A 12,272-nucleotide genomic window follows, 5' to 3' on the forward strand; every position below is an offset into this window, starting at 1 on the left:
CTGGGGACATGGCTTCTCCAGGACAATTATTTTCACTAAGTTTGCAACTTGCTGTTAGATTTCTTCCAGACGTTCCTACCTGGCCTGGTGTTTGCTTATGCCTTTTGTTGGCTGCCTGACACCTCTCGACACAGGTGGCCAGACTTGCTGCTGTATCAACATGTCAGGCGGCTTCCTCTCCAGCACAGCTGCTTATACTGTATTTTTCTGTTCTGTCTTCATAGACTTAGAGCCAAGGGAGGAGGAGCTCTGCCTTCAGGGTACCCACACCGCTTGCACAGACAAGGAGCAGGGGAGTAATCAGAGCAAGGAGAGGGGGATATTTTGCATAGGAAAAGGTAATTGCTCCCTCTTTCTCCCCACAGCAGCTAAGGGCTGGAGAACAGACACGTCCGGGCTGGTTATCCAGGCACAGATAGGGGCTGGGAAAGGCGCAGGGGGACAGGATACATGTGTAAACATGAAAATAAGCGACCTTGGGGCAGGCTGCCGTCCCAACAGGGAGTACTGAACAGGCGAGCGCCTGTGTTGTAACCCCGGATAACTCAGCACATGTTGTCTGTGCTGATTTTAGGAGAGGACATGTGACACTGAACGTGAGCGAGCATAAAATTAGCAGGTTCCTCCTTCCCTTGCAAAGCTGGAGTAAACAGGGTGACTTAGAGGAGGTCAAGGGCTGGATGGGAGCCCATCATGGGCAAATCACGGCACCTGGTGCTCTTGTATCTGAGCCCATCCCATACACCAGCAGCACGGCATGTGCCATGGGAAATAATTACATGGTATCTTAATTACCTTCCTAAATTAAGGCCTCAGTTACTTGCTAGCACATGCTAAGACTTGTATGCCCTGTGTGTTAAACCTTCCTAATGCTGTCAGTCTGGTTTCATTCAGGTCTGTGGAGATCCTGGTGATAAAGTACTTGAACACCCTGGTTAGATTTGGTGAGTTATGTAAATCCCTCCCAGAAATCTCAGTGCTCTTTCATCCCTGAAACTGCTGCTCCACTCCTAAGAGAAGGCTGCAGTTGAATGTGGGGTCTCTTAGCCTAGAAATTGCTCAGGAACAGTGGCAATAAATGCTTTTTCATGCTCTTTTTTTTTGCTGTTGCTGCTTTTGAGAAGTCCTTTTTGGGGGTGAAATTTCCCATGGCAGGTCTTAACCTGGAAGGGAGATTTCTTGGAAAGGTTGGGCTGAATTTTTTCCTTTAGTTTTGAGATTAAGAATGGAATAACTCTTTGAGAAAATCCTTTTTCACACAGCAACAGAAACAATTGCTGAAGACCAAAGTTGAACACCTGCAAAGCTCCCAAGCCAAACCACAAGCCTAGGTGTGAGAGGGCATATGCTTTCTGTTAATAAAGCTGGCCAGCAGCAGCTTTGTCAAGTGCTGAAAATTATGAATGGACCTTATCACATCAATGAAGCCAGCTTAAAGAATCATAAGGGCTAAAACTACAATGAAATGGGATTTTTCTTCATTTCCCTCATGTGGTTTTGAAGCTTAAGGATCCCATTTTTCCACTTTTTTTTTTGAGGGGGGTCCTATTTTTTCAAACTTCAGTATTTAGAAACACTGGGGGTAGGAAGAAGATTTCTGCTTCCCATTTTTCTCTAATTCTTGAAATCCTCGTGTGAACCAGAGAATTTCTGGAATTGAATCTTTAAGAAAAAAAAGACCATACCCCAGACACTACCAAACACATAATCAAAATCACAAGAGAGGTCAATGGGGTCCATACACTTAGGACCACTTGTGAATTAGAGAAATCATCAAGGCCAAAAATGCAGCCAAGGCCTATGGCCATACATGGACCTGGCAAAACCTCTGCCCTCCAGCCCAAACTGGTCCGTGGGAAGTGTTGGAGGAATGAAAACTGTGCTGTGCTCTGGTCTGGTCACCCTGCCCTTGGGTTCACCAGTGATCCTGCAGGTAGAAGGGGACCACAGATCTCTGGGGCTGCAGATGCGGGGTGAGCTGGGGCAGGAGGGCACCTGCTGTAACGGGAACGGCTGTGACCCCCCTTCAGTGGAGAACTGGGGCTTTGATTTTAAGCGCATGTGTCCCTGCGGGCATTTGGGCATCTGCTGCTCCCAGGAGAAATGCAGCTTTGGCGTTCTGGAGATGCACAGATTTAGTGAGTCTTGAAACAGTAGGGGAGGTAAAATATATAATGGAAGCACTTAATTTCTTTTTTTATTAAAAAAAATGAGAGAAGATGATGCTTAGAGACCAAATGCATGAGAGAAAAAGATACAGAAGAGGAGAGTGAGAGAAAGAGAAAGAGAGAAAGGAAGGAAGGAAAGAGAGAAAGGAAGGAAGGAAGGAAGGAAGGAAAGTGTGAGAGGAAAAACTCAGTGTATTAAGAGAAAGAGAGAAAGGAAGGAAGGAAAGAGAGAAAGGAAGGAAGGAAGGAAGGAAGGAGAGAGGGAGGGAGAGAAAGGAAAAAGAAAGATAAAGGTACATGATAAAGAAGAAAATAAAGATAGAGAGCAAGAGGAAAGAAAGAGAGAAAGAAAGAGGAAAAGGAAAGGGAAAAGGAAAAAGGACAGGAAAGGAAGGACTGCATGCGTCAGGGGAAAGGTGGTCTGAAAATGACATGAACAACATTTTAGCGGTTGTGCAAGTCAGGACATTCAGGACATTACTTTGATGGAAAAAACCTTCCTCAAAATTGTTTTGTGGAAAATGTCTCTCCAGCTGAAGTCACTGACAACACCCCTGAAGAGAGCATTTCCCCCGCATTTCAGGGCCGGAAGATGCTGAGGGAAGGTGTGTGTCCCACGGAGAGCATCACCCTGAGCCCCAACAGGAGGGCAGCTGGGCATGGGTGCAGAGGAGATCCACCCACTGCTTTGGAGGAGAAAATACCATCTCTCCGTGAAATCTACCTTAGCTCTATGTTCCCCTCACTTGTCAGCTTTGAACTATGATCAGGAGGGCAGACACCCAATGGGAGGATGCAGCGATGATAAAATCAGGGCCAGGTCTGTTTGTACCACGTCCCTGATGCTCAGGTCCTGAATTTTCCTGCTCACCCTCACATGGCACAACGGGGCAAAGCAACGTGGAGAAGACCAGGCCACCAAACCATGGACATGTTAAGTCTTGTAGCATCACTCACAGCCCTGAAACCATGCACCCCGGCTGATGGTGCAGGTGACCAGATGTTTGCAAGGAAACAATGGGCTTGAAACCTTCTAGTTCAATGCAGGTTGCCTCGCACCCCATGGACAAGCTGTCTATCTGCTCCACATGCATGCGCGTAAACTGATTGCATGAAACCTTGCTTCATGCCTGATGCTCAACAAAATTCCTCATTAAAAAGAAACAAAACCTTTCCATAAATAGCATGCATGCCATTTTCCTTACACAAGCTGTCCTTAGGCCTTCAGATGCAGCTTGTTTTATATTTTGCATAATAATTCCTTAGGACAGTTGGCTTTTAATCACAGACACAGCATAACGCAGCTACTGCAGCACCGATACCCTGATTTCTGAAAATTTGGCTATAACAGCATGGAAGCCAGGACATGGGCTGGGACCAGGATGGTTACGCAGTGAGGAGATGAAGAGATACTGGCAGGTGGTTTGCCCAAAGCTGTCTCCAAAATGGTTTTGGCATCGCCATATCTGTCAGCAAAGGCTGTAATACAGAGTCATGAAGTGTCTGCTAGGATTTAAAAGTAGAAAAAATTGCCTTAGCTCACAACAAGGAGATTGACATTAATGTTAGCAAAAAGACCTGTAACTGCACTGAAATATGGTGCCAAGGAAGCACCTACCAGCTCCGGACTCATTAACATGTCCTGATGATTTTTGGAGAAAGTAATGGTGGTAAAGCCAAACTCCCACTGGGCTGGAAGCCTTCGGGAGAGGGTGTCCAGGCCCGTGCACCAAAACTACACCCCAGCATGCCAGAGCGTCGAGCTGAACTGCCGCGGGATTTCCTGCAATAAAGAAGAGCCGTCCCTGAGCTGCTCCCCAGTCCTGCAAACCACACCAGGAGGGCTCAGCAGCAGGAGCACCGGGATTGCTCTCAGCTGCCCTGCCCTGCGCCCGGTCAGCCAAACGTCCTGCAAGACAGGCAGGACACAGGCAGTTGTTGTTTGTTTTTTGGGTGACTCTCAGCTGCAGCGTCCTGACATTTTCCTCAGACCAAACACCTACCTTTCCAGGGTTCACTTCTTTGGTTATTCAACCGCACACCCACCGGCAGAATTTCTGAACCACAGAAATAATACAACGCAGCCACCAAACATGGTTTTGCTCTAATCTATTCTTTATTTCAAAAATAAAAATAAAATCCCCACCTTCATCAGCTGTACCAATGACTTCCCATGTGAGCTCATACTGAAACTTGCATGAAACTCTGATTCACTGTGTTTACTTTGCATGGAAAAAGGATGTTAGAAACCTTAAAAACATAATCATGCATAGAATCTTACTTAAATAATATTAATTTCATCTAACTACAATAATTATTATAATTCTATTAAGATTATTAATACCCTTACATTAATAGAGCATCAGCCCAGAAGCATATCAAGAGAGACATTAGAAAAAAATAATCAAGAAGTAAAGCACATCTCTCATCATCATTTTTCTTTGATTACCTAAAATAACTGCAGCAAATCTGTTTTTGTAGGTCAGGTTTTCTTTGAAGTACATCAGTTTTTCAACCTCAGTGCAACTATTTTGTATTAGCATAAAATGATTTTGTAATGCAGTATTTGGGTAAGTTTCTTACACAGAGGGCCAAAAGCACATAAATCTGTCTGCTCAGAAGCTGATGCTCAGGCACACGTTTTCCATCCTGGTCTTCAGAGGCCATTTTAAAGATTAATTCTTTTTCCTTGCATGACCTTTGCTCACTTCTTGCAAACACCCTGCATTAAAAAAACAAACAAACAAAATACTTAGAAGCCACCATCTTTGGCTACAGTGTTTCCTGCTTATTCCTGGCATGACCTTATCTGTTTGGTCATGTATTCATAAAAGTACCCATTAACTTACTCATTGTCTCTTCAAAGTCTCCAGCAAAAAAGTACAGACAACACTAAATGAAATAAAAGGCTACAAATCCCAACGCACAAAACCACACTTGAAATAAGCCAAAAGGCTCATTGGATTGATGCGGTTTGCAGAGAAGACACCACGGATGGGTACTGAATAAACTGTGTCCTCCTATTCTTGCATATTCAGTTAGAGTCACCTAAACAGCTGCTGGCCTAAGTTTGCCCTAGCTGGGCTGATTTGCACTGAAAGATACCAAGGTGCCTGGATGAAATAAATTTTGGCAGCTCAGAGGTGGGGATGGCGATGAACAGAGCTGGAGGGGGAACTTGCAGAGCTCCTCCGCTGCTTTCCAGAGACAGGAAGGGGCTGCCTGGAGAGCAAGGGCACTTCTCCAGCACAGGCAGCCAGGCAGCAAGAGGCAGCCTTATCAGCTAAAAGGCCAGAAATTCTTGCTAGTTACAAGATAAGGTCACGATTTAAAATTACCACAAGGTCTGAGGCAGAAGTCGCTTTGTATTTTGCATGTCCAAATTCAATTACTTTTTTCTCCAGGTGCTCTTGGTCTGTGTTCTTGACATCAATGTAGTAGCACTCTGAGCTGGTGAAGCAACAGCTTATACTCTGCGTGAGGAAATGGGGCATCACTCACTACCACATCGATTACAAATGACCGGTGAAAAAAAACTCGTGCATCCCGGATCGTGGACACACGCAACCTAAAGCAATACTTTACTTGCTTGATCTCAGATTACCAGCAACCAGAGTAGCAAGCAGAGAAGTCAGGGTCAGAGCAGACCTGTGTGTTCAGTAAGGGTTCTTACTTACTCTGCACCCAGACAGTTGCATCAACCCACTTATTTTGTAATCAGATTTTAGTTAAGAAGACTTTGATGGTGTTTAGCAGCTAAGCAAATACTGACAGCTGTATCTGGAGGTGGTTTCCTACCCTTCGCAACCTGATGTCTTGTTTGCTCTGGAGCCGTGAATGAGCAGGGGATGGAAGAACACTGTGTCTCCCTTCTCCATGACAAGGTGAATCCTGGGACTCTTCTCATCATAATCCAGCAGCCCATGGAAAAATTTGATCGGTGGACTCTAGAAACCAAGGAAGAGTTGAAATAATTTAGTAAAATTAGAATACCACCAGTTTCTCAGTGTAGGAGAAGAAGAGATGCAAAGGTGGTTACTCATTTTCTTTCTTGAAGGTCGTACATTTAATATACTTGATGAAGAGTCTGCATGTTCACCTACAAGCCTTGCTAATTGGTTGTAAAGCACTCACTTATAAAGAACCAGAACGATCCACTCTGCTTTCTCGATCATCTTTGCACATCTTGCTGATAGCTCATCTTCCCCAGCTGCACCTCGTACACACATATGATACGACTTCTCTGCTCACTTTCTCTTTTGACCTGCAAACCCCTATGAGAAATTCCCATCTCACAACTAAAATGTTCTTCATCTGCTTTCTGAAGTTGAATTCAAACAATTAAGAACTTCTCTTTACTGGAGAGAACAGAGAAGAGCACAAGGGAGCCCCACAAGTGTTGCCTGATGCCACCTCTGGGGTGTCAAGTCCAGCCTCCTGCTCCAAGCACAGCCTTCACTAACGCTGGGCCAGGCCAGGAAGCATCCTTGCTTAGAAGAAAAATATTGCTTGAAATTAAATTCTGGTCAATTGTTTATTATCCAATTTTCTTCTACAGGAAAACAAATATGCTTGCCTGGCAGGAACAAATTCAGAGAAGGAGAAAGTGTCTTCAGACTTGACAAGAATAGTGAAAAATGGTTGATCGGTCTGAACAAAGACGAATTTGTAACAATCTTCCCAGACACAGACTGTATTAGAGTGTACCCCCCAGCCAAAATGTGGTCCCCACACGCACGCCCTCCCCAACCCCCAGTGCTGCTCTACCTCCCACTTTGGATAGCCGTGAGGCTTCAGGGGCTCCTTGTGTGTCCCTGGCTGCACGACCAGGCAGCCGTTGTCCTGGTCAGCCCTCTCCATGGCGGTCCAGGAGCAAATCAACTTTGAAAACACTGTAATGTAGTTAATTAAACTTCTTGTATGAAGTAAGACTTTGATCTGCAGCACCAGAAGCCAAAGCTGGGATTCAAAATCCTTCCTTTGGCACCTATTCAAGTGTCTTCATATCAAAGCGCTGAGCATGCAAACACTGTCAGCAAGGTCAGGAGTCAGACTAAATTTGACATTTCTGAAATGTTAGTCTGGAAAATAGCACATAAACTCTAAGCGAAGGATCTTCTCTGTATTTATTGTCTTTTACCAAGCTCCAGGAAGCACTTGTTTTCAACACATGTGAAATGTCAGGCCTAAAAAAAAAGTGTCTTAAACAGTGGAGCTTCATGCAAAGTTCAGATGGCTGGATAAGCAGCTGGGTGTCTAATTTTTGCATGTTCCTTTTTGAAACTTGAATGCTGCTTTTTAAAAAAAGTAGTTGAGGGACAGTTAACATGGTGCAAAGACCTAAACTGCAGAAACATATTAAATTAGTTGGAAAGAATGTTTTAGATGTAACATGCGGTTAGATATAACAGCACTTCAATTTAGGAGGCACACACGTACCTCCCACCATGTGAACCCGAACATCTACAGCAAAGAGAACGATAAGAAATGTATCCCACCAAGCCAGGGCTAAACTAAAACACACTATTACCAAAATAACTTCATATATTTTCAGAATTGCATTTAATTTAATTCAATTCAAGCAACTTTTCTAAAAGTGTAAGTGCTGCTTCAGTTAAACACGCAGCAACCCAGGCATACTAACAACTTCTGCATTTCCCTCTCCCTGGAGCTCTGCTTACCAGGATCTGGAAGTTCATTTATCAGCATCATCTGCATGGCCATTATGTTTGGCCCTGTGAAGCATTCAACATATTTTAGGATCTACACAGGAGAAAGCGATAGAAGAAATATTTGTGGTTTATGCTGCAGTAGTATATAGCAAGTAAAACAAAAGCTAGGCAGATCTATGCCATAAATTACTTGTTGATTGGGTTGTTCATGAGGGTGGACCTATTATCAGCAGTTTTACCCGAAAGAAAAACCAGGCACAAACAAACCACCTAGAGATGCTGCCATAGGTGCAATGCTCACCAGCGCTTTCTCTGCTGCAGTATATGCCAAGGCATTGCCGAAGATGGATGACTGCCAGGGCAACAGCTCAAGAGCTTTGCAAAATCTCGTATGTCCACCTCTGATTCTCCAACACAACCTGACTTCTGTAGTACTCCAGGATCCAGGACAAGCCAATACATGAGGAACTGTATTTACATATTACATACATTAATATACTTTCTTATCTTATGAAAAGTGATGGGAATCTGCTGCTGCTAACTACCCCAGCTTCAACACAAAGTACAAATCCATCTGACATTGGATGGAGCATGTATTAAAGTAGGCCTGTACAGAACAGAGCATCACATAACCTTCCAGAAGGGTTAGTTTGGCCTGTCCAGCTTGGACGTTGCCTTCACCTTGGCATTAAAACATAAATATATTCACAAAGCTCTACTAGGTTCTTCCACCACCATCCCCCTATTAGCTTTTTACCTCTGGCAGAGTACAGTATCAGAACACCTCTTCATCTTCCTGGAAATCATGTGCTTTATTAACTGTTTTTGCAGACCGAACAAAGTTGGGTCTGTGGACCTCGTCTCTCGTTATCAGAACTCCTGGTGGATTCACCTTGTTGCAGATCCTCACAAACTCCTTCCTGCAAAGCAGAGGGAACCGGAGAAGCCAGAGCACATTTTAGCCGTGTTCGGCCAGATTACTCTCCTCAAAGACACTATTGCTACAGACGAAGGTATCCAGCAACAGCATGCACATCTGTGTTGGGAGAGTCCAGCTTCCTCCAGCTTCCCAGAGCTCCCTCGGGATGCTGCTGCACACAGGACCCCCAGCACCTTAGGCAAGTGCCCCGTACCTGAAGCGCTCAATGTCTTTGTCAGAAACGAGCTTCTTAATGAGCAGATACCCACAGGACCCCGCACCTTAGGCAAGTGCCCCGTACCTGAAGCGCTCAATGTCTTTGTCAGAAACGAGCTTCTTAATGAGCAGATACCCGTTGTCTTCATAGAACTGCCTTTGCTCTGTGGTGAGGACATCGTTGTCCAGGGTATAGCTGAGACACAGAGGAGAAACACGTTAGTAGGGCCGGGCAGAGCAATGGGAGAGAAACTCTCCCCACAGCAGACACCAAGGGCACTTGGAAGAAAATAATTAAAACTAAGTAGGAATTGAAATACAATGTTTGCTTTTTATTTTTGTATGAACGAAGATACAATTTACCGAAACATCCTTGGCTGAGCAGCAGCACGAGCTGCTGCTGGAGCAGGAGCAGTTATCTGGGATATCAATTAAGGAATATACACTCAGGCACAATAGAGTATGAAAACATTACTGCAGAGAAATGACACCCCTCCCAACGCCTCACAGGGAAAGCATGCAGAAAGGAAACCTCCAATTCATTTTAATGAGTTTAAACAAACATGACTGCGTTCTGCTAGGCAGAGACAGCACAGTCTCACCCACAGGACAGTTACCCCCCTTGCTAACGAAGCCTCACAACAGCTTTGCGCATGGTATTGAAGCTTCACCCAAAGAAAGTTTAAACCTTACCTGGTGAAGTCACACGAGGTGTGAGCATGGACACAGCCCGTTGCACGCAAATGCAACTGATAGTGGCGAGTCAGAGGAAAGCAAAAGGGGTGAGAGGAGCAGCTGAGGAGGGAGATGTAAGAAGGGAAAAGCTCAGGAGACAGTGAGGAGGAAGAGGCACGTGCAGGGTGGAAGCAGTCAGTGAGAGCAGGGTGGGAAGCACCGCAGCAGGTCTCAGAGCAAAGGACGCCCATACAGATGGCACTGCTGCACCAAGCTCATCAGGAGGTAAATGCTTCATCCCATACTTTGGGTCCCAATTTCAGTGGAAATGGGACTCGCGGCTGCTCAGGTTCTCCAGATGTCCAGGGCGCTGCTCCTACCCACAAAACCTCCAGGAGGGTCTTTCCCCTTCTCTTCAGGCATCACCGAGCTGATGGAGACACAGGCGCTGGCTGAACCCCAGCTGTAGTGCCCTCCTCAGCACACCTCCACCTCCCAGAACGGGGGGACAGCAGACAAGTCCACCAAGCACTGGACTCCATTTGAACACCTTCCTCCTGGGCTTTGCAGTGCCTCTTCATCTCACTGGTTTTGCTCTTGCCACCTTGCAACACTCAAAGGACAAGTTTGGGTTGCTTGGACAACTGAAAACAAGAGGTACACAGGCTGGGAAGCAGCCGCTGCCTCCAGCGGCTCATTTTGGTGAAGACATGGAGTATTTAAACATTTCCCTTCCCCTCACACACACCCTTTTGGGAATAATGTATTCAGAGACATGTTAGCCAACTGCGCAGGCAATATAATACTTGGGTACACTCAGAAGCAAGCAAACGCTTTTGGAGAGACTGGCACAGCAAGGTTCAAGATTCAGATACCTTCATTTATTGTTCACAGGATGCTGGGGAACACTGTTAAATTTTTTTTTTTTAAAAAAAAGGCCTTTGTTCTAACAAGCCATTTTCAGTTTTCCAAATCCATCTCTCTTCCTGGTTCCTGCGCTCTTCAGGAGAAACGCCTTCAACACAAACCTGCAAAGGAGCCAGGAAATCCAGACTTCTCCATACAACCTCCTCACCGCAGCCATCCAAGAAAAAGAAAGACATCAACCTGGGAAAGTCAAACTCTCAAATACCATGGCAAGTAAGTTTCCTTGTGTGCTTGCAGTTTGAGGCAAAGTCACCAAGTGCAAACGCTGCTTTTCCTCCCAGCTCAGTTCAGAGCTGCAGATGAATTCACAGGTGCAAGAGCAAAGTTCTTGCAAAGACAATTGTGAATGTGGCTTTTTCTCTGTTAACACCTTTCAGTTGGTGAGAGAGGAGGCTGGGGATACCGAGTGCAGCACTCTTTGCTTTCTTACGTCAAGCATCCAAGAAACACCTCCAGGATCCTCCATGCCCCATTTCAGGCTGTGGAAGAAGACCATGCCTTGCACTTTCCAGATCACAACATAGCCGATGTGGAGACCACTGTTGCTTTCCACTCACCCCCCTCCTCCCTTTCCACCCCAGCCCAGATCAGAAAGGATACAGGAGCAGGGGCTGCACCCAGCCATGGGGATAAGCGCCGTAGGACAGCATCCAGCCAAGTGCTTGCGTTTGGCTTTTTCATGATGACTTTGATGGTGAGAAGACAGCACCAAGAGCCCAGCTTGCCACCCAGCACCTACAAGGTCTGCACAGCACTCAGGGTGGAGCTCAACCATAGCACGTGCAGCATCGAGATGACAGTCCCTGGGTGCCGTTTGCTCCTCTTCACCTCCCCTGTGCATGGGCTAGTGCCTGTGCATGCCCAGGAGCCTCTCAAGAAGCTGTGGGTCTCACCACCCTGGCTGGGTGACGGGCAGGAGTGAAGGAACAGGAAGATTTGGGAACAGGAGAGCTTGTTGCTAGAGGCTGGGAAGTAGGTGGGGAAAGTTCAGGCATGCTTCTACATGCTCCCTTTCCTGTACTCTGCTCATTCGCAGCTGCCAGCAGCTGCCGTGATGGCTGCGAGGACATAGCCAACAAGCGTGCAGAACCCAGCGCCTGGCGCACTCAGTCACGCATCGCATCTGTGCTGGCACGGGTGGTTTGCTAAGTTAAACAGCACGATGGCTCCTGTCCTCTAAGAGTGCCCTGCTGGGAAAGAAAAAGCCTGGAGGGGAAATCCTGGAGTAGGGAGAGAAGGAAAAGTGAAGCTAGCTTAAGAATGGGGAGCTGCAAACAGAGGTTGCAAAGGCATTGTATTCCTCTCAAGTTGGGACGTGCTTAAAAATTATGTATTCAATGTACACTCTCCTTAGCAGTGCACTTAGTACTCTCATCTGCCTACATTAACTCCGTGAGTGATATTTGAGAGGAGATAAATATTGAGATTGAATATGGAGCCATAACAGACCTGAAGCACAGTTCAGAAGATGACTTTTGTGCTGGTTTTGGCTGGGATAGAGTTAAATTTCTTCATAGTAGCTAGTATGGGGCTATGTTTTGGATTTGTGCTGGAAACAGTGTTGGTAACACAGGGATGTTTTCGTTACTGCTGAGCAGTGCTTACACACAGTCAAGGCCTTGTCTGCTTCTCACCCCACCCCACCAGCAAGTAGGCTGGGGGTGCACAAGGAGTTGGGAGGGGACACAGCCGGCA

The 12,272-nt window shown here is 46.0% G+C and overlaps 1 protein-coding gene across 1 annotated transcript in view; it reads right to left on the reverse strand.

Annotated features, from left to right (window-relative positions):
* Positions 1 to 5,476: 5,476 nt before the first annotated feature.
* The window catches only part of LOC103904158 (phytanoyl-CoA dioxygenase, peroxisomal-like), a 7,950-nt gene continuing 1,154 nt past the window's right edge, over positions 5,477 to 12,272 (reverse strand). Inside the window, 6 exon segments of the mRNA XM_009285543.1 lie at positions 5,477 to 5,639; positions 5,967 to 6,115; positions 6,936 to 7,080; positions 7,816 to 7,931; positions 8,598 to 8,760; positions 9,061 to 9,171. Of these exon segments, the coding sequence (XP_009283818.1) occupies positions 5,477 to 5,639; positions 5,967 to 6,115; positions 6,936 to 7,080; positions 7,816 to 7,931; positions 8,598 to 8,760; positions 9,061 to 9,171 (847 nt within the window).

The sequence above is a fragment of the Aptenodytes forsteri genome, unplaced genomic scaffold (assembly GCF_000699145.1).
Source record: "Aptenodytes forsteri isolate BGI_AS27 unplaced genomic scaffold, ASM69914v1 Scaffold87, whole genome shotgun sequence".
Taxonomy (NCBI): Eukaryota; Metazoa; Chordata; class Aves; order Sphenisciformes; family Spheniscidae; genus Aptenodytes; species Aptenodytes forsteri.